General features: G+C 46.9%; 2 protein-coding genes across 6 annotated transcripts in view; one reads left to right on the forward strand and one right to left on the reverse strand.

Annotated features, from left to right (window-relative positions):
- Positions 1-1040: 1040 nt before the first annotated feature.
- On the forward strand, positions 1041-5247 carry LOC122618005 (isoleucine--tRNA ligase, cytoplasmic). Of its 2 annotated transcripts, none has more exons than XM_043794111.1 (6): positions 1041-1164; positions 1219-1363; positions 1428-2679; positions 2737-3587; positions 3653-4145; positions 4214-5247. In XM_043794111.1, exons 2-6 carry the CDS (start codon positions 1221-1223, stop codon positions 5162-5164), a joined length of 3690 nt encoding a protein of 1229 aa, XP_043650046.1. In that variant the 5' UTR covers positions 1041-1164; positions 1219-1220; the 3' UTR covers positions 5165-5247. The 2 variants fall into 2 exon arrangements, with proteins under 2 accessions (XP_043650046.1, XP_043650047.1); XM_043794112.1 differs by having other exon boundaries at positions 1091-1143.
- A 616-nt stretch (positions 5248-5863) lies between these two features.
- The window catches only part of LOC122618109 (teneurin-m), a 114843-nt gene continuing 93651 nt past the window's right edge, over positions 5864-27055 (reverse strand). Inside the window, exons 3-12 of one of the 4 annotated variants that reach the window (XM_043794245.1) lie at positions 20030-20674; positions 18531-19379; positions 17433-18230; positions 16706-16989; positions 16158-16569; positions 15522-16067; positions 15254-15461; positions 14387-14413; positions 10435-13762; positions 5864-10268 (exon numbers count right to left, since the gene is read on the reverse strand). In XM_043794245.1, the coding sequence (XP_043650180.1) occupies positions 7977-10268; positions 10435-13762; positions 14387-14413; positions 15254-15461; positions 15522-16067; positions 16158-16569; positions 16706-16989; positions 17433-18230; positions 18531-19379; positions 20030-20674 (9389 nt within the window). In that variant the 3' untranslated portion in view covers positions 5864-7976. The remainder of the gene's footprint in view (positions 10269-10434; positions 13763-14386; positions 14414-15253; positions 15462-15521; positions 16068-16157; positions 16570-16705; positions 16990-17432; positions 18231-18530; positions 19380-20029; positions 20675-27055) is intronic. The other 3 variants (XM_043794246.1, XM_043794247.1, XM_043794248.1) reach the window with 3 other exon arrangements.

The raw sequence follows: 27055 nt of genomic DNA on the forward strand, positions 1-27055 counted from the left end.
GATAGCAGATGGTATTTAAACTTTTAATCAATTCCAATTATTTGCCAATAATATAATAATATAAGTCTTGAACATAAAATGCCCTAAAAAAAAGTTTTTCATGACTCAATTTGAAATGATTTCCTTGCCAATAAACTTATATTTTAGTTTTCCATTCGTATGGTATGGTAACCATACCATACTATGGTTCTTTACAAATTTATTGAACTTTGTTTTGAGCTCTTGTTTATTGAACTCTTTTTTGCTTTCAGTGCTTTTGTCATTTGATTACCGAGGCTTCAGGTCATCTTAACTTGCTATCGATATCCGCGGTCGATGAGGAATAGAGCGATTAATGAACTAGTAGTTCCGCACCGTACGGTAGAGCTGGAAAACAATCGATGGTGGGCACCATCGATGTTTTCGATGGTTTGCTAAGAAAACATCGATAGTATCGATAGTTTAAAAAAAAAAAATTAATTCAACGTGAACCGAAGTTTAGATACCCTTGTAGAATATGTAAAAAAATATTAAAGTCGGCCTTTATAAAAATGCAGGAAGGACTGCAAAGGAATTAAAAAAGTATTAAAAAACATTAATAGAAAAACGTTTAATTTCATTAATTAACAAAATTTATTTGCTTCAATGCAAAACGGCTATAATTATCACAATAGAGAGATACATTTTTTTTTTCTTAAAAAGTAACATAACATTTTTTGGCTTCAATGCAAAACTTATATTAATAAATCAATAAAGAGATCAATTGTTAAGGTTTTTGTTAAGAAAAAGTAACATGTCAACATTTTTGGGTTTTAGTGAAGACCTTCGCCATGCATTTATTCACACTAAGTACTTACTTTTCACATGTTTATCCATCCTCTTCTCCATTTCCCAACCTTGTTTAACACCACCAAAACTCATAAAACTGTTCAAACTGTTTCTCTAATCTGAAAAAGAAAACTAAAATTTCTATTCCTTATAAAATTTACCGAACTTACTCGTCCCTCTTGCTATTTGTTAGTGCGGAGAAACCATCGATTGTTTTCGAATACCATCGATGGTTTGAAAAAACTGAAAAACATCGATAGTATCGATAGTGCCATCGATGGTTTTCCAGCTCTACCGTACGGCACGTTGTGTGCCACGCAAAAACGCCGCAAATTAGTAAGATTTCTGATATAAAAGGTTGGCGATTAATCGCTTTTACTTTATAAATAATACAACTGTGCACTTCGACAGCCATGGGAAAAAAACTAGAGCGGAACGACGTGTGTCGGGTGCCGGAGAACATCAATTTCCCGGCTGAAGAGGAGAATGTACTGCAGAAGTGGCGAGACGAAAATATCTTTGAAAAGTGCAGCCAGCTGTCGAAGGGAAAGCCCAAGTAAGTGTCGCAGACGATTGCATCAGCCGATCGCCAAAATGCATGCTACTTTGCCCTCTCCTAGATACACGTTCTACGATGGACCGCCCTTTGCAACCGGCCTGCCCCACTACGGACACATCCTGGCTGGCACTATCAAGGACATTGTCACTCGGTACGCATACCAGCAGGGATACCATGTGGACCGTCGCTTCGGCTGGGATTGCCACGGGCTGCCCGTGGAGTTTGAGATTGACAAGCTGCTGAACATCAAGGGCCCAGAGGACGTGGCCAAGATGGGAATCGCTTCCTACAATGCCGAGTGCCGCAAGATTGTCATGCGTTACGCAAATGAGTGGGAAAATGTGGTGACGCGTGTGGGTCGCTGGATCGACTTTAAGAATGATTATAAGACGTTGTACCCATGGTACATGGAGTCCATTTGGTGGATCTTCAAGCAACTGTTTGACAAGGGTCTGGTTTACCAGGGCGTTAAGGTGATGCCCTATTCCACCGCCTGCACAACCTCCCTCTCGAACTTCGAAGCCAACCAAAACTATAAGGAAGTTGTTGACTCTTGCGTAGTTGTTGCACTGGAAGCCGTTTCGCTGCCAAATACCTTCTTCCTGGTGTGGACCACCACGCCATGGACACTGCCCTCTAACTTCGCATGCTGCGTTCATCCGACGATGACCTACGTAAAAGTGCGCGACGTAAAGAGCGATCGAATTTTTGTACTCGCAGAGTGTCGTCTCTCTTACGTGTACAAATCGGAGACTGAGTACGAAGTGAAAGAGAAATTTGTGGGCGCAACCCTTAAGGACCTGCACTACAAGCCGCTTTTCCCTTACTTCGCGAAACGCGGAGCTGAGGTGAAGGCTTACCGCGTCCTGGTCGACGAGTACGTCACCGAGGATTCCGGTACGGGTATTGTGCACAATGCTCCATACTTCGGAGAAGATGATTATCGTGTGTGCCTTGCTGCGGGCCTCATCACAAAGTCCAGTGAGGTTCTCTGCCCAGTTGATGAGGCAGGACGGTTTACCAACGAGGCAAGCGATTTTGAGGGCCAATACGTGAAGGATGCTGATAAACAAATCATGGCCGCACTGAAGGCACGAGGTAACTTGGTTTCCAGTGGCCAGGTGAAGCATAGCTACCCATTCTGCTGGCGGTCAGATACGCCTCTAATCTATAAGGCTGTTCCTTCCTGGTTTGTGCGCGTCGAGCACATGTCTAAAAACCTGCTTGATTGCAGTTCCCAAACGTACTGGGTGCCGGACTTTGTCAAGGAGAAACGTTTTGGAAACTGGCTGAAAGATGCTAGAGATTGGGCTGTAAGTGTTATAAGAAAGTTCTTTTTGTAAGCTTATAAAGTCAATCTATATATCTAGATCTCCCGCAATCGGTACTGGGGCACGCCGATTCCTATCTGGAGGTCACCTAGTGGGGATGAGACCATCGTTATCGGCAGTATCAAGCAGTTGGCTGAGCTTTCCGGTGTTCAGGTTGAGGATCTGCATAGAGAAAGTATCGACCACATTGAAATACCATCGGCAGTTCCTGGGAATCCACCACTGCGTCGAATAGCTCCTGTTTTTGACTGCTGGTTCGAGTCCGGTTCAATGCCGTTTGCACAACAGCATTTCCCTTTTGAAAACGAAAAAGACTTTATGAACAATTTCCCGGCTGACTTTATAGCAGAGGGAATCGATCAGACCCGCGGCTGGTTCTACACGCTCCTTGTAATATCGACGGCGCTGTTTAACAAGGCACCATTTAAGAACCTCATTGCAAGTGGGCTTGTCTTGGCTGCTGATGGTCAGAAGATGTCGAAGCGGAAGAAGAACTACCCCGATCCAATGGAGGTGGTCCATAAGTATGGAGCGGATGCCCTCAGACTGTACCTTATAAATTCGCCCGTCGTAAGGGCCGAGAGTCTGCGTTTTAAGGAAGAAGGAGTTCGCGACATAATCAAGGATGTGTTCCTGCCATGGTACAATGCATACCGATTCTTACTGCAAAACATCGTTCGATATGAGAAGGAGGATTTGGCAGGAAATGGACAATACACTTATTATCGTGAACGCCACTTAAAAAATGTGGACAAGGCCTCCGTAATTGATGTGTGGATTTTGTCTTTCAAGGAATCTTTACTCGAGTTCTTCGCCACCGAAATGAAAATGTATCGCCTGTACACTGTCGTACCCCGCCTGACAAGGTTCATTGATCAACTTACCAATTGGTATGTTCTTTAAAATTTAATGATTAAAGCATAGGTTAGTTAACGCGTGAACTATTCCCTTTCAGGTATGTTCGACTCAATCGCCGTCGCATCAAAGGTGAATTGGGAGCTGAACAGTGCATTCAATCACTTGACACGCTTTACGATGTTCTATACACAATGGTTAAAATGATGGCTCCTTTCACGCCGTACCTTACGGAGTACATATTCCAGCGGCTGGTATTGTTCCAGCCAACCGGAACCCTCGAACATGCTGGCTCAGTTCATTACCAGATGATGCCCGTCAGTCAGAAAAAATTTATTCGAAACGACATTGAGCGTTCGGTGGCATTGATGCAATCAGTCGTTGAGCTGGGTCGTGTAATGCGCGATCGAAGAACCTTGCCGGTTAAGTATCCGGTTTCGGAGATCATTGTTATTCACAAGGACACGCAAATCCTGGAGGCTATCAAGAGCTTGCAAGACTTTATTCTTAGTGAACTTAATGTTCGAAAACTTACGCTGAGCTCTGATAAGGAAAAATATGGTGTAACGTTGAGAGCAGAACCTGACCACAAGGTTTGTTTAACAATGTATTTCTTATGTATAAAGATAACTATTTTATTATTTCAAATTATTTGTTACAGGCGCTAGGACAGAGGCTTAAGGGCAATTTCAAAGCGGTTATGGCTGCTATCAAGGCTTTAAAGGATGATCAAATACAGAAGCAAGTTTCGCAAGGCTACTTTGACATTTTGGATCAAAGAATTGAACTGGATGAAGTTCGCATTATTTACTGCACATCTGAGCAGGTTGGAGGAAACTTTGAGGCTCACAGCGATAATGAGGTTTTGGTGCTGTTGGACATGACGCCTAACGAAGAATTACTCGAAGAGGGTTTGGCTCGTGAGGTCATAAATAGAGTGCAGAAACTAAAAAAGAAAGCGCAACTTATACCGACCGATCCTGTTCTTATTTTTCATGAGATAAGTGCAAATAACAATGCTAAGACGGAGATTGTGGAGGCTCAGGCTCAGCTAACTAAAGTTTTGGCCAACTATGCCAGTATGATAAAGACGGCCGTTAAGTCCGAGTTTTCTCCCTATTCATCTGTGCAGGCGTCCAGGAAGCGCTTAATAGCTAGCGAGCTTGTCGATCTCAAAGGAGTTTCGTTAAAGTTGACCATTTGTTCCACTGAGGAATTACATCTTCCCAGCTTGCCGTGGATAAATATATCCTTGGCCGAGGATCTGGTGCCACGATTTGGAAATAGCAGCAAAGCGTCTTTATTTCTGCAGCACAACGTTAGCAAGGAAATTATTGCACTAACTACGCTTCGCAGCGAGTTGGAGCGTTTGTTTGGCTTATATGGAGTCAACTTTAATATCTACGTTGTTGATCACCAAAAGAAGATTACCGAACTGAAGTCTATCGAAAAAAACCTTAGCGGGAAATTGCTTGTTCTAGCTCGAAGCCAGGATGCACCGAAACAGTCAGCAGGCTTTGAACTATCCCCCGCTCCATACTCCAAATTCATCAACCAGCCTTCAGGAAATGCTATCTTTACGGAGAACCCCTTGGGACACGCCTTATGTTAAGCTCCGTACTATTGGTATTTAATTGAAAACGAATCGAAACTTAAATAAATGTTGCCGACTTTTCAAAAAAGTTGTAAACTATATACAGCTTTGTTAATAATATCTTCTCCGGACTCTAGCATTTCTTTAATATTGTAGAGTTACAAATTTAAAAGTATAGAAATGTATATTAGGTTCCGATTGGACACATAACCTTCACACAAGCCTTCACTACATTAATTGTGACACCACCTCAGTTACATTTTTTTTTACAAATTCCAAATTTAATAATACAACGTTAGCTTTTTTATATCTTCATTTTTATTGAAATCGCTTTTTACTCGTAATATTATTATTTATTATATATATTTATATGGATGTTGTATCATGTATGTATATCGGCTTGCCATAATTATTTCTGTGTGTACAATTGTCCTGTGTTTTCTGCATTCGATTTGTAATTTATAGCCTATACCCTCTGCACTTCTCTCGGTATCTGTATAATTTAAGACAATTTCGTACATTAAATACAATTATTGTTCACAATTTATGCACGCTTAAACTGCCTCAAGGGACTGCTTGCATTTAAATTTGTCGCCTTTTCGTTACAGTCAGTTAATAGGTCTAATCATGATCTCAACTAATTAAGTAGGTTAGCTTTTGCCCCATCCTGGAAATTTACAGATCAAAGTATTTTAAGAACAAAGGACCTGGGGTATGTACGAGATTGAAGCACAGTTGAGCTCGACAACGGCAACCACTTGGTATATTTTCCTTGTTTCAGTCACAATTTTTCGCATTGCAGTTTTCTTTATGCTGGTTTAAATTTTTTGTTTTGTTATATGCGTTTTGGTTAATATAATGCTGCTTAATTTTATTACATACACATTCATATACGGATTTCTGATTTTTACAATTTTCGTTAGTTTGTAAACTCTCATTCTGCGTAACGAGCTAGGTACTGAACGTTTCTACCCCTTTACACAGTGAAAGATTTACAATTCGAATAAACGAATTCAGATAATGATGCATACCTTAAGTTAAATTTAAAGTGTTTATCCATATTTCATTTATAATTTTATTTAATAAAATTACTAACACTTTAGCTAATTTCTACGCAGTTATCTTCTGTAATATTCTGATCTACTCTCACATGAAACAGAATAAATCGCTTATTTTCACTTTAGTAGGTGCTTATCCTTTTTGTTTTTACGAGCATTGTCTTTAGTCTAATTCTTAAACCTACGTTTAGTTGTATGAATGGGTGTTTATAATACAAGGTGTGTTTTTATGGTTATGGGGGTATGTTTAAGGTTCGCGCATCTCCATATGCGCACTATACTTTATGCTAGGTAATATTTCAATAGTCAATAGTTTAGTTTCAATTAAAAATAGTTCAATAATAATTTTAAACACAAAACACCGACAAAATGTCAGCCAATTTTAAGAGAGTACAGACATTTTATTTTGCTGTTAGTTTTAAAAAAGAGTAGTTAAAAGAAACTGAACCCTATTCCCGGGTGGGATCATTACAAAAAAGTATGCTTTTACAATTAACATGGCAAACGGTATGAACTAAATATTGCAGCATTAAAACTAATCGTAAAAGACTATATTTAAAAAAATGAGTAAAGTACATGCGTTTGCTATTACTTTCGGTTCGATTTCAGTTAATTCGAGTTTTTCTTCGTTACACTTCAAATTGTCAAATGAAATGTTTAGAAATATATATCACAATTTGTAAAAAGTTTTTAATGCATCTTTCCTTTGAATAAATTCAATAGTTAACATTATAAAATGAGTGAAAAGAGTCGATAGAGTATTGTATTTAATGGGGACTGATAAAAATTTGTTTTGATTCTTGGCTATCCAAATAAGGTAGACGCGTCTGATAAATTTAAATTCGAGCATTCGGCTTAGAGACCTATTCCGCTAAAAAGATTGTGTGATTTAAGAATAAATGCGCGCTTTTTCGTCAGTAGAGGCTTGAAAAGTTCCGTTCGTATATACACAGAGCAATGAAAAAGAAGGTTAAGCAGGGAGCAACATTTCTGTTGCCATATAAGAGTGGGCTGTGTTGGAGTGGGCTAGGTTTGGACCAAAGTCTAGGGAGCTACTATGCAGAACTTCAATCTTTTTACATTTATTCATTTTGTAGTTTAACATCTGTACTTATCGTATGTATAATTTGCTGTGTAATACTCATCGTTTGACATCGTAATGCAACTGGCTTGTTGGGCTGTGTTTGGCCGAACTCCAATTCCCGAAAAAAGCGTTCTTATTCCGTTCTTATTGGTTTGATCTATGCAATCCTGTCTGGACCTAAATCGGTTAATGGGCCAATCTAAATCATACGCATTCTGTTTGCCCGTGGGGACACTGACTCTGACTTAAAAAATTACATTAAATATTACACACATGTACTAAACATACGCCTATTGTTAGCCTAAACTCAACATCAAAATACATATTTCTGTTCCAGTGTACACATAAGAAGTTTCTTCGGTTATTCGAGGGTTGCGTTGTAGCTAATACTAAACTTTAAGCATGATTAAAGTTTATATTAATTAGTGTATTCAATGCTTGCTTTTCCTTTGTTTTTTGTCTTATTTTGTGTTGTGTCATCGAGAGTTGTGCTGTAGTTTTTGTTGTGGTCGCTTTTGCGCATTTCACCTAATTACAAAATCTGCTCGTCAAGTGCCTCACTGCTGTCCCTTGGCTCCTTTTTGCCCACGGCTATTAGGTAGTCATCCTGGTCGCCATATTCTTCGTCGGTCATGTCACTCTTCTCTGGCTCCGCCTCCACCACTAGCTTCTCTCTAAACGCCTCCACTCACGCACTCAGCTCGCCGAACTTGAGCTGGCGCCGGTTGGCGGCACTCCGGTGACTGCTACCGGTCTTGCGTCGCTTCCGTTTCGCGTCCCTTTGGAAAGCGACGTTACCGGGATCATCGGCCAATTGCGGATACTTGTGTATGCTGTGGATATCGATTCCGTTCCAGCCGTCGACGTCACCGTGCTGGACGAGCTCCTCCTTCTCCTCTTCGGTCCAGTCGCCACGCCCTTGGAAGCCGGCAGCTACCAGCTGCTTCTCCAACTCCCAAGCACGCTCCACTGCCCGCTTGTGAGCATGCTTTAGGATGCGATGGCGCTCCTGCTCGGGATCAACGCCGTATTTGATAATGACAACGGCGTCGGGACCGTGCAGGCGCAACTCCTTAGCGGCGCTGCCTCCGTGATCGCTGATTTCATGCGTTGATATGTTGAACATGCCGCCAAGGCGACGCAGCTCTTCGTTGTCGTCGCGCAGCTTCAGGACATTGTCCTTTACGAAGTAAAATACGTCTTGGTCGTGGATGCTGAAGTGCAGGTCAAGGAAGTAAGAGTTGTTAAACACGCTGCTCACAACGTCCTGGACCACGCTGTTTGATCCGTCGACAACGCTAACCAACGCCCGTCCGCCAATCCTCGAGAGAAGCACACCTTCGCCGAATACACCACGTCTGTAACTGACACGCGGCAGCAAGTTGCGCATCTTTGGCTCCATTTTCAGCAGCGGCTTGGGCACAAAGTCAAAGTCACTGAACTTCTCGCTTGTTTTTTCCACGATACACTCCAGGCCGGAGATCACCCCGAAGTCAGGGGCCAACGTGTTTGACTTGATGGAGGCTTGCGGCGTGTATTGGGCCAGTTTCGTGTAACGGCTGCTTTGCATGTTGTTCAGATCATAGCCGAATAACTGAAGCCAGGAATCCAGGTCGATCATATAGTTCTGGAGCTTGTTCGGGTTGATGGGGTCGTTGTTGTGGTAGCGGTAGATAAACACATCCGTAGGGTGTGACATCTCAGTGGCGAGGGTCTCCCACAGCGGAGTCATCCATTGGCCAACGTGCGGGTCGTACTGCCGCTGCTCGGTGTACACCAGCTTGGTGTGTGGGTCGATCAGTCCGCCGTGAAAATCGATAGGCACAAAGAACTCCGGCTTAGTGTCCTTAATAATTCGGCCGAAGGGCGTTCGCTTCATTTCCTTGACAATGCCGCCATTCTGATCAAAGAAGGCTAAGGGCGAGCCGTTCTGGTCGGTGGCTACGTAGTAGCGCTGGTCCTCATGCTCCAGAGCGATTAGCATGTCGCGGTCATCGTAGAACAGCTTCATGGTGCGGCTGAGCTTGGGGAAGTGTACGTGGGTCACAAGGTGAGGAGTGCGAGGATTGGCGTAGTAGTACTGCGTGGTGTTGCCCTTGTTGTCGTGCCAGGCCACCAGGCGGCTGCGGTCGTCGTAGTAGTACCAGCTCTGGAACCGTTCCCTTTCGAATGAGTGAATCAATTGTCCGCGGTTGTTGTACCGATACTTCTGTTCGCCGCGCTTCACTACGAAGCCGCGGGCATCGTAGTTGTTGAACTCCACATCTCCCACCTTGATCACCCGGTCTCCGATGTCGTAGCCCAGGTTGAACTTCTCGCCCTGGTCAACCACGCCAACAGTGTTGCCGTTCTCGTCGAACAGATACTTCCAGTTGTTGGTGCCCAGGACCTCAACCACATGTCCGTCGGCATTGTAGTTAATCTTATCGAATGCCGTCGATCTACCGAATGTCGTCTTCTGCGACTTGATACGGTTGCGGAGATCATAGTCCAATTCCAGGCGGAAGACATCAATGTTCTTCACGTTCATTAGCACGCTCTTAACCCGACCATGCTGGTCGTAGTCCACGATAGCAAAGAACTGTTTGGCAGAGTCCTGAATAACTGTTCGGTTAAAAGCGTTTCGCGTGATCTTCAGGTCCTGCACGACCTCCAATTGTCCCAAGTTTTGACTGTACTTGTACCGCGTGGTTGGCAGCTCCTTATCGTCGATGGCCATCTCGATGCCGCTGAGTCGTGCGTTTCCGTCGTAGGCGTACTTGTAGTGCGCTGAGGCCAGTGAGTTCTTAGAGCCAAAGCGCAATTTTTCGTCCTTCAGAATACCGGCATGGTATTTAAACTCTCGGCGCAACTCGAAGCCCGGTTCCTGCACCTCCACAGACTTTACTAGGCTAGTTGTATCCTGGTAGGTATAGTGGGTGCTGGATAACCCCGCGAGGATGGTCTCCAGCCGTCCGGCAGTGTCATGTACGAATGCCACCTGCAAATATTAAGAATATTTAATTTTTATTCGGCAAAGATTCCGACGAAGATTCAAGGCTAATTTCAAATTAATATTTATAATATATATTTCCTAATTGAATTATAAATGCTTTAAAATAGTCATGCAGACTATCATTTGTATTATCCATGTTTGATTTACTCACCTTGCCGGATTGGTGCGGGTGGATTTTGGCCAAGATCTGACCTTCGTCGTTATATAGAATCTCGAAGGGGTGTCGGTTGATTGGTGAATAGTATTGGTACTTGAAGAAACCAAGAGAAGTTTGCAGGGAGAATGCGTGAATATGGCCACGAGGTGTCGTCAGACTCTGAAGTGCCCCCGCGTCGTCGTACTGCAGGAGATAGTCAGAGCGTCTAGGCGTAGTCACCTTCAGTGGTAACGAGCCAAACATGTCCTTGAATGCGTAGACCATTGTTGAGCCATCACCGTACTTGATCTCGTTCAGACGGCCATTGCGGTCGAAAGAGTACGCTTCTTGCAGGACACCCCACTTCCAACTGACCAGACGTCCGAATCGATCGTATTCCAAGTCCACATCCGCGTAGTCGCCGGACTGCGGACGGAAGCTGATGGGGCGGGAAGTGCGATCGTAGGTCACGTTAAGCAGCTCCTGCTTGTCGTCCACCATAACGACCACCGACTGGGTCTCGCGGTCGTACTCCAAGGTCAGGACGTTGTCTCCGTTCACACGCAACTTGCGTCCAACCTCGGTTACGGGACGTGGCGGTCCCTTGCTCTGCTTACCAGCTTGCAAAGGCTGCTGCCGGCGTACAAAGTAGCGCCACTCGAATCTGTTGGCCAAGTCACCGGCAATCTCGGTCCGTTGCTTAGCCGGGACCGGGTAGCTCTCGCCAAGCAGTGGACTTTGTTCTGCAAGAATAGTATACGGTGCCACCTCCATCTGCAGGTTGTGGCCCCATGGAGTGATGCTTGTGGTGGAGCCGTCCATGTCGACGGTGGTGCGCGACTCGGCGGCTCCGTTGCGCACAGTAACGGTGGCACCTTGGATCAGCAGAGACATTTCCTTCTGGGCGTTCTCCGAGACCTTTACCTGGGCTCCCTTTACGCTCAGGTCGAAGCTTAGCTCGATGACACGACCGGTGGGAGTTACTGCGGATGTGAGGCGACCAAACTCATCGTAGTTGTACACGTAGGAACGTCCGGTGGAGTCAAGCTTGGTTCGCAGCAGACCTGTGGGGCCGTGATATTCGTAGGTCACATTGTAGTTGTCTGGAGTGCTCAGCTCGTGCAACATTTTCATTCTGGTCATGCGCAGACGGCACTTTTGACCCTTCGTGTTTTCGATCGAATTGACCTGCGAGGTATAATCACGAAGCAGGAACACCTTGTTGCCAGCCGCGTCTGTTACGGTGCTCAGTTTTCCATTGGAGGTGTTAACGTTGTAGGTGAACACGTAGGTCGTCTCCCCGGTCAAGATGTTGCGTGTGGACACGTGCTGTCCGAATCGGTTGAAAATGTAAATCTCCTGCATGTCAGGTGCGTAGATCTCATATTCGCGTGACGGACTTGCCTCTGGGATGCTCGACATAACGGAGCGGATACGGTAGTTGGCTTGGTCCGCGATGTGTACATGGCTATCGGGTGTGACAGCCAAGGCGGCGATCGTGTTGAATTTAGCACTGGTGGCGAGGTAATGTTCCGCCTCGAAGCAGTCGCATCCGCGCTCCAGGCAGTTGCACTTCGATTCGGCACCAGCAAACGGAGCGATCCTTCCGTCCGTTCCGATCACGCGCACCCGGTTTATTCGTTGTGAATCGCTTTCTGCCACGTACAGCTCACCGAGTGGACCAAATGCGATAGACTGCGGCATCACCAGAGTGGCATGGGTTGCCAGATCCGTATCGTAGGCAGTGGAGGCTGTAGCGCAATGCAGGGGCCGGCCGGAGATGACGCGCACACGACCGTCTGGTGTCATGCGCAAGATCATGTGGTCGTCGATTATGTGCAACGTGTTGTCCATCGGGGACACAGCCAGCTCAGTGGGCCAGCGCAGATGCATCTCCTCCAGCTTTAGGGTTCCCTCGCAGGGAATGGGCTTCCAGTGGGACTTGTGCATGTGGTTGCCGATCAGAGTGCTTACAATTCCATCCCGGTCCACCATACGGATATTAGTTCCGTCTGCAAAGTACAAGATGTTGTCGCTCGAAATCGCAATGCCTTTTGGATATGCCAATTTTGCATCCTTGGCCAGTGCCCCATCGCCGCAGTGCGCTTCGTCACCAGGAAGACAGCGCTCCCCAGAGCCCACAACCGCTTCCCAGTTTAGTTCCGGCTGCGAGTAGTCGCTGGTGTCACGTACGCGAATGATTTGATGTGACTCTGGATCCGAAACATAGAGAGTTCCGTCGAGCGGACTGAGGGCCATGTGGTAGCGGTAAGAGACGCGAGTCGCGTTCAGCTTAACCACAGTGCGGATGCTGCCGTCGGTCATGATTCGGCGGATGTAATTGAAATCACCGACAAAAAGACTGCCGTCAGGAGCGGCGGCCAGGGCGACGGGGGCCAGGAGTCGCTGCTTTGTCGCCAGGCCGTCGCAGTCGGGACACTCAAGAGGCCGCTGGTGACCATCACCCATAGTGGTCAGGATGATTCGCGGCTTATTGCGCAGGTATATGTTTGAGCCATCGCCCTTTTGCAGGATTCCCTCGTGGAAGTTGTAGCGGTGATGGATGTCCAGGTTCCACCCGCCCACTTCCGAAATGGACATGTCGTGACCGCTCAGCTTAGTTGTTTGAATGTCCCATACAATGTCAGTGCAGTCGGTGTACTGGTAGCCAACCTTTACCACGGCCGTGGTTACACCATAGACGCGTTGCCGGTAGATGTTGAGTCGGTTCCAGGCGTACGTGAACTTAATGCCAGGATCCGCTTCGAATATTCGTTCAAACAGTATTCCCTCGATTGTTATTCGGAGATGGATTAAATGCAGCGATGCCGGAATCACATCTGGCGTTAACTGCAGTTTAATGGTGGACAGGTAGCCGGCTGCACGCGATGAGTGGTAAACCAGGTTGAGGCCCGTTCCTGGGATCTGCAACGACTCCTGAATCACCTGAGACTCCGCCAGAATGGCGCTGCGATCGGGACAGGCTCCCTGGAATCCGTGCTTCCACGAGGCCAGCACCACTGGTTTCATAAGGTCGTAGTCGTGTGCAAAGCAGGTGTGCGTCGTAGTTACGGCTAATGCCTTTTCCTCAGACATACTCATGACGACCAAGTCTATAATGACGACCTCGTTCCATGGAACTTGCACAATGCGCGACTGCGGCCGGAAAGGTGCGCGTCCGAACTGCAGGGTCACGGCTCCACCACCGTTGACCATTAAGTCGAACCATCCGTCATCTCGGGTCAGGGTGAAGCCCTCCAAGAGCGTGGTGGTGGAAACTCGCACACCCACCAGGCCCATGCCCAGAGATGTAACAACGCGGCCTCTGATCACCGCTGATCGACTGTTAAAAGGACAGAGAACATGGATTAGTCGGGTCTTGCAGGGATTGGAGCTTCTAGGGCATGTCTAGGTATAGATTAGCTAGGCTAGCAAGCAGTCAAACTGAGGATTTGTAACTACTTGAGCAGTAAATAAGTACAAATAATACGAATTCACACGCACAGAACATAAGACTCGTTTAAACACATAAAGGTATTACAAGTTGAACAATATATAGTATGTTATTTATGGCTCGTGTTTGTGACCTAGCATTGACCTAAGTACGAGTAGGAGAATGAGTTTTCCATAGCTTAGATTTATTACGTGGTAAACTTAAAACCCAATGTGTATTGGCCTGGTTGTCTGGATAATAAGTTTGGGCAATGAACTTAAAATAAACTACCAACTGAGCTTTAAGGAAACAAGGATAGCTACACTATGAACGAAATAATAATGACAATGGTAACTGTAATTGTAACGGTAATGATAATGACAATGGTAAAATTTCCGAAATAATTTGCGAATGGAGCCAAGTTAACGAGACTTAAAGTATACAAAAGTGTACCAAACAACCATCGAGAATCATTAGTAGTATAGTAGAGTAGTAGTTTTAGTATTATTTTAGTACCGCTTTTCGCTTGCTTACCTTGCATTGAAATAATTCCAAAAAATGCTGTTAGTATATATTATGTTTTTGTTATCGCGCAACAAAGAGTATCGGTTACCGAGTAGCAAGAGCGTTTAGCAGTCGTTGTTAATTCAAAGCGTTCGAAATTTTTTGACGCGTAGGTGGGTATTATGGTAGTGAGTATGTGCACAGTAAGTAGTGAGTGGTAGTATCGAGTAGAACAGGAGTAATTTAGTAGTAGGTGGCATGTAATTTTTTAAACACGGTTTAGGGAGCGCGTGTGGAGAAGAAAAAAGAGCAGAGAGAAAATAATTGAATTAGCATGGTTGTCTATGGTCTAGTTAGCTAGAATGGGTGTGTTGATATTTGGCGCCACCAGATCGTGTGGGGACCCTAAACCTCAGGTCCGTTTCGATCACACCGAAATCGCGATGTCTAGGCGACTTAAGTGTAACTAATCTGAATACTTAGGATGCTTAACGTACTTCTTAACTCAAATGCACTTAGCAGCTAACTTAGACTGTTTCTGTCTGGGTTCGACTTAACGAAGGACATATAGGGTTATTATTTACAAGATTTTAAGGGGATATTTGGTATGTGGTGTGTTGGGATATGTTTTTATTTGAGGGATTTTTTTAGACGAGGGCACGAAAATGAAAAAGTAAATATTTAAACATAGAAAATTATTAATTATGCAAACTATTTGATTATTATTTTTTCGGTAGTATATGTATAACCGAGTATAACCAACTAGACTGTCATATATTTTACAATAGAAGATTTTTGCTTGTCCGCCAATTTTGGAAACTATACACAGCCACAGCGGCTTCGATTTCAAATGGTGACTAACTGTCCAGGGCAAACTGGCTACCATGAAGCACCTACCTCTCATTGAAGGTTTCTAGTTTGGCGTAGTTCTGCAGGCTGCTCTCGTCGATGAGGAACTTCATCCGCTCAAAGAAAGAAGCAGTAATAGCTGGCGGCTGCTTTCTGAGTAGCACATCAATGGGCTTCGGAGCTGAAACACATAGTTGGGAGGTTTTGCATACGTGGCTAGCACAGCACTCGGGATCCTCGCAATCGACCAAGCCATCTAGGATCAAAAATTGGCGTTAGAGAATCCGCTTATCTACTTGCTAAATCTGCTACTCACCCTTGTCATTGTCCTTGCTGTCGCCACAGTTTAACTCCAGTGCGATCCCGCAGTCTGGTCCGTCCCAGCCTTCATAGCAGCGGCACTCCCATTGACCCTCGCCGCTTACACGACATTGACCATGTCCGGCGCAGCTATTGGGACAGCCCTCGATGGTGCAGTGCTTACCGTTCCAGCCAGTAACGCACAGGCAAGTACCGTTCTTGCACTGTCCATGCTCATTACAGCGGACGTCGCACAACCGGGTGTTGCAATACTCGCCACCCCACTCTGGGTCGCATGCACAAGCGTCCCCTTCACAACGTCCGTGCTGACCGCAGTCCAAGTCGCACAGCTCCTTGGAACAGTCATCCCCGCTCCACTTTGCCTCGCAGGTACAGGTCTGTGTGTCCAGGTCGAAGGTGCCGTGGCCGGAACAGTCTGGGAGGCACTGCAGCGCATCCTGGTCCATGGTAGCGCAGTCAGGTCCCTTCCAGCCCTTTTTGCAGATGCAAGTGCCGTCGGCGCAGAATCCATGGCCTGAGCAGTTCGGATGTGGACAGTCCACTGGGGAAAAAAGCGAAAGAGTGTTAGAAAGCGGCAGGATGGAAAAGATCAAGGTGGATTTGGACAAAGAATCCTATATCCTGGCGCTACCTTCTTCACAGAATTTGCCCTTGTAGCCGCGCATGCACTGGCATTTTCCACTAACACAGTGGCCGTGCCCACTGCAATCGGCCACCTCGCACTCGTCGTGACGCAGAGAGCACTCCTTGCCCTTCCAGCCCGGGTTACAGATGCACTCCCCGTTGGTGTACTCGCCATGTTGGGAGCACAGTACTGGGCAAACGCTTTCGCTGCAATCGTCGCCTCCGAAGCCGGGGTTGCACTGGCAGTGTCCCAGCAAGCACTGACCGTTGCCGGAGCAGCCGTTGGGACAATTTTGGGTCATGTCCTCGGCTACGGCCGCGTAGAAGGTCAGTTCCTGTACGTCCCCGTCGTCGTTGTAAAGGGAGACGAACCAGTGCCCCGGCTCCATATAGCGCGTCACCTCCCGCGTTATCGACAGCTGCACAAAATTAGGCCAAGCGAGCGATCGAGCGAGTGATTGGTGTAGTGGGTAGTGAATGAGACGGTGGTGCATGAAAAAAGTGACTAGAGTTAGTAACGATCACGATGGGGCCAATTGGATGCAGGCTACTTACGTGAGCGGCCCGGGCCGTTCGTGTGCTGGCACTAAATCCACTGAGCACTTCCTTAAAATGGTACTGCGTGTGGGTGGGTAGGGCGTTGCGTCGGCCGTATACACCGATGGAGGCGCCTCTCGGAATCGTGTAGTCAAACTTAACGTAGGCAGGTTCCGACTGGTAAAACTGCATGTTCCAGTAGCTATATGGCTGGATCTCCTTGGTCAGCTTCTGGCCGAGAGTAATCTGGCCAAAGGTTGTGCCGTCCGGTGGGAAACTGCGTGCGGGGAATGTTCGGGCGCCTGTACTCGAAAGCGGCGGCAAAGCGATGGTAATGTTTTCGAGAGTGCAACGAGGGGATGACAGAGATACAAAGAGGATAAACTTCTGGTTAGTCATTGATTAGGTATATTTTGATTTGCTACTGCTACACGATTTTGTACAGGTCTTAGTCTAACCTACTGGCGAGGCCCCCCAATGTAGTTTTACCTGATAGGTTAGTAAATGGGAACAGGATTAATATACAGAATTAAACCAGGCTGGTGCTGGATGCTGATGTGATGCCAATACAATTTTTGATACTTTGGGATAATTTGTACAAATGAGGACTTATGAGAAATAAACTGGTTTAGTCATGTGATTACATGGACTAGGAGTTAACAGGCTGTACAGCTCTTAGTAGGGTTATTGAAACGCTGGTTAAGAAAAGCGGAGGTTAGCAACAAATGCATTGTGCACAATTCACCTTCCAGTATCAGTACTGGCATCACATCAGGGCATGCAAGCGGTAAACCACCAGCACCAACAGTGGGTTCAGTATTGGCAGCGATGTGGTTATCGATCTCAGTGCTGGGGAGGTTAGTAGCGATGCTTGAAGAAGTTGTTAGCTCTTCATCTCCAACCCCGTCTTTCGCATCCTCCTGCTCGCTAAGGAAGGGGTTTATAGGTGCCGAGATCGTGCTCGTCGTAATAGTGTAAGCTGGTGGGGCAGAGTCAATGTCAACGGTGTCATCCAGATAGATGGGCGCCGGAGGCGGGAGACAACTGCACGGACAGTCGGGCATGCGCGGAGGTGGCTCTTGAATACAACTGTCTGCCTGGGCATTCGGTTTTTCGTGGGTCAGGACCTCCTTGATGTAGTGTGGTCCTCCGCCCGTGGGCACTTCCACGTGCAATGTGTAAACGGAGTCACTGCCCTCGTCTGTAGCTATAGTCAGATTCAGGAATATGCGTTTGCCCGGCAGATCAACTCGCTCACTCACATACGGTTTAAGGGGCTCTAGTTGGGGTGGTTTTCCGTCACCTGGCTGATGGTCTTTCAGTACCTCGTTTTCACTACTATTAATAAGCTGAGACGGTTCCATTTTTTGTGCCATATTTTCCTTTTCTGCCGTCTTATAAATCTCCTCTTCATGGGAAATGGGTAATCCATCTAGTTTGACTATATCGATATCCTCATAGTGCGAAGCATCACTCATCATCCGATCCGATTCAGATTGAATTGATTGTAGTGACTTGTTTCCATTTTTCTGACCTTCCTTACCTTGATACCAAAAAGTGGATAAGTAATAGGCACAAGTGGAATAGAATTGGGAATCAGGCTCAAGAAACATCACATACTTCTATAATGCTTGGATTTCGTAAAGAATCAAAAGATAAAATACCCTGAAGTTATTTTTCGAGGCAATTTTTTTAAAAAAAAACCTATTTTATAAATACAAATTTAGTTTAAAAAGTCATTATCCCTTTGGTGAAAGCATTAATTGTAAACTTCTTGAGCCTGAACTCAATCGCAACTCTATACCACTAGCGGGGCTCGAATGGATGCCGTCTTGATTTATACCTTGTGTTGGTGGGCCTGGTGAGGTCGGCTCCTTACTGTCTACCTCATAGTTGTCAGCTAAATCACGCTCATTATTGATATCATCAGTGGCAGGTTTCTCTGTCTGCAAGCCCCCAGCATCGGTCCCTTTGATTTGAAAATCATGCTCAATGGCAGGCTGGTGCGAGACGGCGGCGAAAGAGCTTCGAGCTGCCTCTGGTGGGGTGGTGTTGATTTCAACAATGTCATCGGTGTCACTCCTTATAGTCGTCTCCGGCGTTTGGCCTGAGCTGCCGTTGTCACTTTGATTATCGTCATCAATAACAGCAGGCAATGTGCTGGCCTCCGACTCCGTTGCCAGCTCCGTCGCCAGCTCCGTTGCCAGCTCCTGCTCATCCTCCTCCTGATGCTCAATGTGCTCCGCTTTCTCTGTTCCGTGGTCATATTTCCTCCTCTTGTTGACCAGTGTTTTAGCAGCGCTGCGTAAATTGCTGTTTAATGATTTGCCAAATTGTTGCCCCGTCTTGGTTCTAGGGATGGGCGAAGGGGTGTTCTCCGTCGCAACTTCGTCTTCATAGACATAGTCGTAGCTGTCCGTGGTGTCCTCGCTCCTTTGGGTACCGTATACTCCATCCATTCGATTCAAAGTTTTATTGGTACTGCCTTGAACGTCTGTCGGGCTTTTGGCTGGGGTAGTTGCCGAATACTTCCTAGCCGCCTTCTGGTTGAGGATTTCGCTTGTAATTAAGTCGCTGAAAGTTTCATCTGCAGCCACATCATCTTCGTCCTGCTCCTCCATTAAGCTTCGGCGATGCCGTCGTCCTGTTTCTCCTGCCCCACTGACTGACAGCTGCGTTGACATCGCTCTTCCTACAGGTAAACAAAGCGAACGAATCGAATGGTGCTTCGGGAGAGCCCTTGTGGTTAGGGCGCTTCTTTGAAGCCACCCCCAGTCACTTGCCTTTTTAAATTAAGCGCTAAGTGTGTTTTTAATTCAATCCTAGTAGTCTAGCTCTTAGCCGGTTAAAGAGGTCGTGGATTAACGGCCGGAGAGGCCGGAGAAGAGTGGAAGAAAGCGGCTTCTAGCGGCTCGGGAAAGAGGAGCTCGAGCTGTGACACTAAAAACTTTCGACTGCCTTATTTTAACTGCTGCCTTCTTGCGTGCCTTGCTGTCAATTCAAAAAAGTAATTAATGCAATATTTTAGCCCGACAAATCCCAAAGAACGCGCTCAAGTTGAACTTTAATTGAAAGAAATGGGAAGGCGTTTGGAGGAATAATGAAAACGGCATTCGCATAATCCCCATTCGGCGTAGGCGTCTGTCTGTCAGGCGCAAACTTCGAGCTAAAAAATCCTACAAAAACAATAAACTTTTGTCTCCGCCGGAGGGCGCTAAGCGCTAAATACTCCGACGTCTTGGCTTTCTCTCAATCGTTCTCCCTGAGCTTCCCCTCCCGGTAGCTGCCTAGCAAAACTTGCGAAAACTCATTTAAAAATAATTAAAAGTTGTGCATAATTACCTCCATTATTGGCATTCGCCAGCGACGAGGACAGCGAAGGCGTTAGCGAGGATTGAGAGGAAGACGTGGCCGCTGAGGACGTCGCCTCCGCGGAGGCGGACGTCGACTGCAGTCCTTGGGCGGTGCCGCTGTTCGAGGTGGCCGTCGTCACAGTGGCCCCCGAAGATCCACCGCCGGATCCCACGCCTGCTGTTCCGAGTCCCGATTGCCCCTGGGCCAGTCCGATTCCTTGTCCGTTCTTCGCGCGCACTGAGGAGTTGTGCAGCTTGGAGAGGTCCGTGTTCGTGCTTTTGGCAGCTGTGACCTCAGAGGCCTCGTTGCCGACTAGAACGGAGCAGGGCGGCGACTGGTTCCATTTTATAACGCCGGTTGTGGTCAGCAGGATTAGCATAACCACGAAGGCAAGGAGCACCGAGATTGATCCTATGCCGAACCACGGCGAGGAGCAGCGCGCGACCAGGTCCTTGCGGAAGTTCATCGGCGCCGAGTAGTGGTGCGCGGGCAGTCCGTTCATGACGCTGCGAGGCGGCAGCACAGGACCCATGCAGCCCTGCGTGCTCCGCTCGTAGCCTTTCAGCGTATCCTTCGTGGGTGTGGAGCAGGCCGATCCGCTCTTGAAGTCGATGGGTGATCCCTTGTTGATGTCTGCAATGAAATGGGAATGGTGAAGACGAGTTAGTAATCAATTCGGGCATTTGAGCGTGCGATTTTCCATTTAAAACAAGTTCGAACGTGCAATGGTCACCCAGCTCCGTTTCCGGGGGGTGGTGGGAGGTGGGGATTTGGTGGGATTTGGAATGTGGGTGGGGGAATGTGGTGGGTCTGTGCAGACCATCCGCACACTATTGTACTTTGCTTATCGCCATTTGGCGCAAATTTCATTTGTATAAAAGGATTTGCACAAGGATAACAAACTGACATTCAACATAACCTCAAACAAACGAGACGGCAGACGGAACAAAGCTGAAAAAAGGACGAGGCGAAATGAAACGGACGAACGGCGAATGAATGGATGAAGTAAGCAGCGCAAATGACCAGCGACAATGACGTTCGCAAAACAGGAGCCAGCGGGAGAAATGGTAAAAAACGTGAGGAGGAAGGTTTGCCCGGCAGCCTGGTGATGTGGATCCAGGGGTGGCCAGGGATGGGCTCTGGCGGAATGAAGTGAAGTGAAAAAAGGCAACGCCGCAGGACGACCAGTGCGGTGGTGACAGCACCAGGACCCAAGGACCAAAGGACAGCGTAAGTTGAAATCATTTGTTGATGCCATGATGATAATTCGATTATGTGACATGGAGCGGTAACACGGGAGCCGTGGTTTTGGACGTGGTTGAAACTCAACCCCCCTATCCCCACTAGGTGGCTGGAAAACGCTATTTTACGACGGCGAGCCCGGCGCAGCGATCTGTTGTTCAATCGAGGCGTAGCTCGAGTTACCCAGCACTCAGGCGGGCATGAGTTGGTCATCTTCTGGCCCACTCACTTTCACGCAAGGCTTAGGCGGTCTTTTTTCGAGGTTATGCCAGCTTGCTCAGTCCCGAAAGCATCTTGCTATCATTGGCATACTCGGAGCCACACTCACACTACCGGCGACATGTGGCTCAATGCGAGCGGGTGACAAACGTTAGCTTTCACGAAAAATCGCTATCGCCCACAAGAGCATAGTTTGTGCTTACCCACGACGATTTCCCCAGCCCCGTCTCGACTTGTGGCCATACTTTTGACCCTGTCCCTTCGTGTGCGTCCCTTCGTGATAGCGTGAATAATGTCTGCGTCATTTTTTGTACATATACACACATTTGTGGAAATGTGCGGATGAGTATTAAAGATGCCCACTAAGCGTATACGGAATGTTAGATTTATTTAATGTCAAGATCCCACCTTATGTGAGCGGGAAAGCGGGAAAAAGGAAGGCGGCGGAAGGCAGGGGGATGCATAAATGCCCAGGGAGGAGATCCCCAATCCAGTCGCAAAGGTTAAGCCGAGAGTTCGGGCGAGCTCCACAGTTGACTGCCTCGTTAAGAGGGCGTGGCAGGGCGGGTAGTTTTTATGACCGAAACGTGTGGCGAAAGGGATGGCAGCATGGAGCGGTGGCAGTAGTATTTGTGTGTGAATAATTAACGAACGCGTAATAGCAGTTAGCAGTAGGAGCAGGGCCAATGACTGATATAAATTCACACAAGTTAATGGGCCCTGGATGCTTTTAAAAAAAGGAGGCGCTCCGGCTCTCCGGAAGCGTTTGGGGGTGATGCGTTGAAAGTGCTGCTTGGTCATTAAACGTAATGGCAGACACGACAAAGTATGCCAGGATAAATGGCATCCACCGCCCACACGGGGTCAATTTATCGGCTGAATAGATCACAAATATGTCTGCCTTGGCTCGTTTCTGCCCCGCAAACGACCCAATCACTTCTACAGTATCTCTTATCCCTGATCCCCGAACTTTCAGCCCGATTGCAGCATTCGAATAACCTCAATGAGCTCTTCGCCGTGATTAGCTCTAACCCCTTGGAACTTTCAAGTGCTCGGCTCTTGTAAATTGCAACTCCTTCTCGGCCAGCTACACACTTTAATGAGTTGGGACATAAAATTTCGTTTTATTAATTTCATTCCATTTTATTACATTGACATTTTATGCAAAATGGGGATTACGCCTGCGGTCGTTTTATGAACCCGAGAGTAAATCTCTTAAATTAAAATAGCACAGCAGCCAGCGAGCGTGGTGGTGGTATTGGCGATATTTTAGCAGCCCAGTTACATCCAGAACAATAAAAATATAAATAGTGTGGCAAGAGCAGCTGGCAGTAATGTCGATGGTATAATGTGTGTTGTGTGTTTCGTTTCTGTTGGTGTCAACCCCTCCAGGCCACAAAAGTACGGCAACAAGCTGCCGCCACCACCCCCGGGGGTGGTGCAAGAGAAATGTGATTTATGCTGCGTGCAATTTAACATTTTTAATAATATTAAAATTACAAATTATACACATCCCCATCCCTCCTCTCGTGTGTGAGCTCCAAGGTGTCGTAGTCCAATAAACTCCCTAAGCTGGCAGGGCGAAAGCAGGCCAAAAGTGAATGGGGCGAGTGGCTGGCTTGATTTCATTTTAATTGGCTTTCCAGGCGGCTGGTTTTCACCCTACTGGCCTCCTACTTCACTCTCAGTGCGCCTGCAGAAGGAAATAGAAGGAATCGTTGTGGAAAAGTGCTCGACCCTACGATACCCAGTTCTCTAATATGTTAAAGCTAGTCTAGTACATACAACCTGAAGAACCTCTGACCAATAAAGTTTATAGCAGCATTGCTGTTCAGGGAAGAATATTGTCCTCAAATGGCAACCAACTGCCTTTTTCTCCGTCTAGTGCTTTTACAAACAGCTTGACGAATGATTCCTTGAAGTGGCAAGTTAGCATACGTTTTGCTTCTTGTAACTAAAAACGATGTCAAGAGTGAAATCGCGGAGTTAACAGACCGAGGAATTAGGCGTATGGTGAACTTATGAACCCAGCCACAGGAGAGCGAAATCCAATTGAGATTAAATGCGCAGGCAGTGGTTTTTTAAGGATTTTGGCTGAGATCCCATCCCATGGGTACACGCAACAATTGTGTGTTAAGTACTTTTTGAGTAATTGAGTAATTGCCTTTTCGGGAGTCCAGCAAACTTGCCTGGTCCTGGCTACAACAAATTTGGCCGTTAATGAACATTTGCTAATATTTTGAGCACTGAAAATGGTGTGCCATGCCCCAGCTCCCGGTCCGTCCCCGTCTGGGGCGCCAAAGCGTGCGACAATCAAATAAAAGTACATGAAAAACACATAAAGGCACATAAAGGGGTATCCAGCTTGGGCTCTGTATTTTTTGTTGTGCCTCGCATTTGAACGGTAAAGCGCGACGATTGCTGGAAACAAACAGGTAAACGGCGGGGAAGTGGAGTCCCGCCATGTTCGTAATGGAGTTTGCAAACAAACATGGCCGCCGGGGAAAAATCACATAATTTACACGTTTGCATTTAAGTATTAAGTGGGCTGGGAAATTGGGGGGATGGGGTGGGGTGGCAAAGTGTTTCGTTTACTTTTACCGCGTTTGTTTGCGAGGCTCGGCAGTTGTTCCGCTGAATGTGTGTATAGGTATTTTAGGTTGTTTTCTGGCCCCGACTGAGTTTTATGTGTACAGGAAGCAATTTTTGGGTCGACTTTATTGCCCCTGTCGTCGTCATCGGTGATGATGTTGATTTTAAAGCGTTTAATGGCCTCGCGTTTTAGTGTGTCCTGGCCTAAATTGAAAAGAAAACCCCGTACAGGTTCCGGACGAGCGAAAGATGAAGATTCAGCAGCAGGAATGAGATCTGGGGTTATATGTTTGAACTAAGTGCTGGGATTTTCAGAGATTTGCGTTGGAATTTAGCGCCGTTGACAGCGAAGGGATGTGGAAAGGAGGTTATGATGTATTCACAATGAGGCGAACGGCTGGGAGCGTTGGGGTGGAAATGTAAGATACGAAGGGGCTCGCAGCGCTTGTAATTGTATCTCGTATTCCCTATGCATATAAAGCCGCATTCACGGACCAGTTATTAAGCTAGGATTACTGCAGAGATACTGTGATTGGCGCTCCCGCTCAAGTCGCTCCATTCGCAATAACGACCGTAAGTGGGCACAAATTGCGATACTACGAATAGCTTTTTCTGACTGTTATCCTCGTCTTCGCCGCGTCCTTTGTTGTTTGGCTGCTTATAATCAAAAATTCCATTTAAAACTTTAAACTCATTACTGAATGTTTATTGTGCGCTCGTTTCACGCTCGCCCTGCTGTTGTTATTTTTATTGTTGCCGCCGCCGCTCTTGTGCGATAAATCAACACGAAAAATTCTGCAATTTGTTAGGCGCGCAAAGACGGCAGGACAGTCAGACAGACAGGGACAATAAACGACTTGGGTCCGGGAGCGGTCTCTCTAACGATGCGGCAACCTGTCGACGTCCGTAAAGATACCCCAAAAGGGTCGTAGTCCTCGGTGCCATATTGTTTCAAGCAGGCGGCGCACAGCGGGCGACCTGAGCACCGCCTTAAGCTCTAATCAAGTGTGTGTCTGGGTGAGTGAGTCGCGGCTTTAAGAATGGATCCGGATTGGCATTCGGGTTCCGTGTACCGTGTTTCGTGTTCCCTGTTCAGGGCTCTGGGTTCCGGGATCCGGGATCCGGTGGCTTAAAAGCACAGCCGAGATGAGTGTCACGCGGGTGGGGAGTAAACTTTCGGCACGATTTGCATGTAAATTAATTGCCCTCGCCGTGTGCCCGTGGCCCGTAGCCATGCAGCGTGATTTTTTCCTGCTTAAGCAACCCTCAGGGCGAGATAAGTCGTATAAATTATAGCAATTTAATAAGTTTTAAATATACGCATCCGGATGACTCCGCCGCCTCGGTCTCTGTTTGTCTGTCTCCCAAAAAGTTGGTAAAATCTTGCAGCAAAGTTTACGGCGCACTCGACCTCAGTCCCTAGGTTGAGTATTCACAATGCAGAACCCAATACCCAGAAACCAAAATCCAGACTCCAGACTCCTCACTACAGGTTGTCCTGGCTCCGTTCTGCGCCTGGTGCTATAACTCAAGACAAAAACTGTTGCCGATTAAAATTGTCGGTTGGGCATTAATTTTATGTCACGATGCGCTCGCAGCCGATGTGCCGTGTGATAAGGTGGCGACTCCCCCGCTTCTTCGGGTGTCCTTGGCGTTCTGCGTAGCCTGGCTGTCTGGGGTGGCTCTTAACGGTTCAGTTTGGTTCCCGCTCTAAATGAGTTTATGCAAGTGTGAAAATAAGTCTCTTAATGGCCCGGGCGGGCAGTTAATGAGTTGAAAGTGGCGGGGCACGTGGATAATGCTCCTTTGTCGGCCCCAAGGACTTTCCACCGGAGCTTCTTTCATTTTTCTTTACTTTTTCGGGTTGCGGAAAGGGGAGGAACAAAACTTAATTTGTTGTTGCAGGTGAGACGAATAAATTATTTGATAACAGTTTCAGTTTTCCCAGCATAAATAAGATTTCTCGAGCGTTGGCTCGCCTCGCTGTTTGCCAAACCGACGGGGGTCGCGGTGGGCGGCTTGGGGGCTTGTGGGCTTGGTGGGGCTGGTTTGTTTACCGTTAGTCGCTTAATGCCCGGCTTACTAGCGAGGGGTGGCTTAAGCGTTGTCTATTCCGATTCAGTTTGTTTGACCCGCTCAAATATTGCTCCATATTAAATTTTTTGCGAGCGGAGCGGAGCGAGTCCGGCTCGAACCCTTTTCTCGCCAATCAGCAGTCCCACATGTAATTGGATACGTAAGGATAAAAATTTCAGTGCCCAGGGGTCCTGGGCTTTTTGCGCCTGCGAACGCTGGTCTTCCAGGACGACTGTCTGCATGCAATTACAAAGCAAAAGTTTCGCATATAATTTTTACAAAAACGCAAAACTTTTTCAATAACAAAAATGTGCACAAACAAAAAGAAAAATGACTGGGCTGAAAGAGCAATAGAGAGCGACACAAATGGCAATGCCAAAAGGCAACAGTGAAAAAGTTTGCAATAAAAACGCCAATGGCCAGAACGACGTCACACAAGTGCTCATTGGGGGGGCGTGGCTGGAGCTAGGAGGCGGTGGGTACGTGAGGTGCCTGAGCAATGCAAATGTTTAATAAACTTTTTCAAATAAAAATTTATGTACAGTGACGTGCAATTTCTAGACCAATTAAACCGCCAGGCAGCGCACCGTAAGGAGAGGGCACTTTGAGCTGGCAGGACACGGCAATGTCCTTGCTACGAGATACGTGCTCCGCACAGGATCCTCTGAAACCCTCTCGAAAGGGTCGAAATTCGCTTATAATTATTACGCGTGTAAATTAGTGCTTAATGGCACGGGGATGCGCGCCTTGACTGCAGCCCGGCATTTCCGGTTTTAAATTTAATTAGCTCGATATGCTTGCATAATTTGGATAAGGGCAGGAGAGAGATGAGGCCCGCTTTTGGCAAACTAATAACAATAATTGCGATAAAGCCAGCATTAAATG

The sequence above is a fragment of the Drosophila teissieri genome, chromosome 3L (genome assembly GCF_016746235.2).
Source record: "Drosophila teissieri strain GT53w chromosome 3L, Prin_Dtei_1.1, whole genome shotgun sequence".
Lineage (NCBI taxonomy): Eukaryota > Metazoa > Arthropoda > Insecta > Diptera > Drosophilidae > Drosophila > Drosophila teissieri.

Coding starts and splice junctions, on each gene's coding strand:
- LOC122618005 (XM_043794111.1), top strand. CDS start 1,221: ATGGGAAAAAAACTAGAGCGGAACGACGTGTGTCGGGTGCCGGAGAAC. Junction 2,680..2,736: donor AAGATGCTAGAGATTGGGCT/GTAAGTGTTATA, acceptor CTATATATCTAG/ATCTCCCGCAATCGGTACTG. Junction 4,146..4,213: donor GAGCAGAACCTGACCACAAG/GTTTGTTTAACA, acceptor TATTTGTTACAG/GCGCTAGGACAGAGGCTTAA.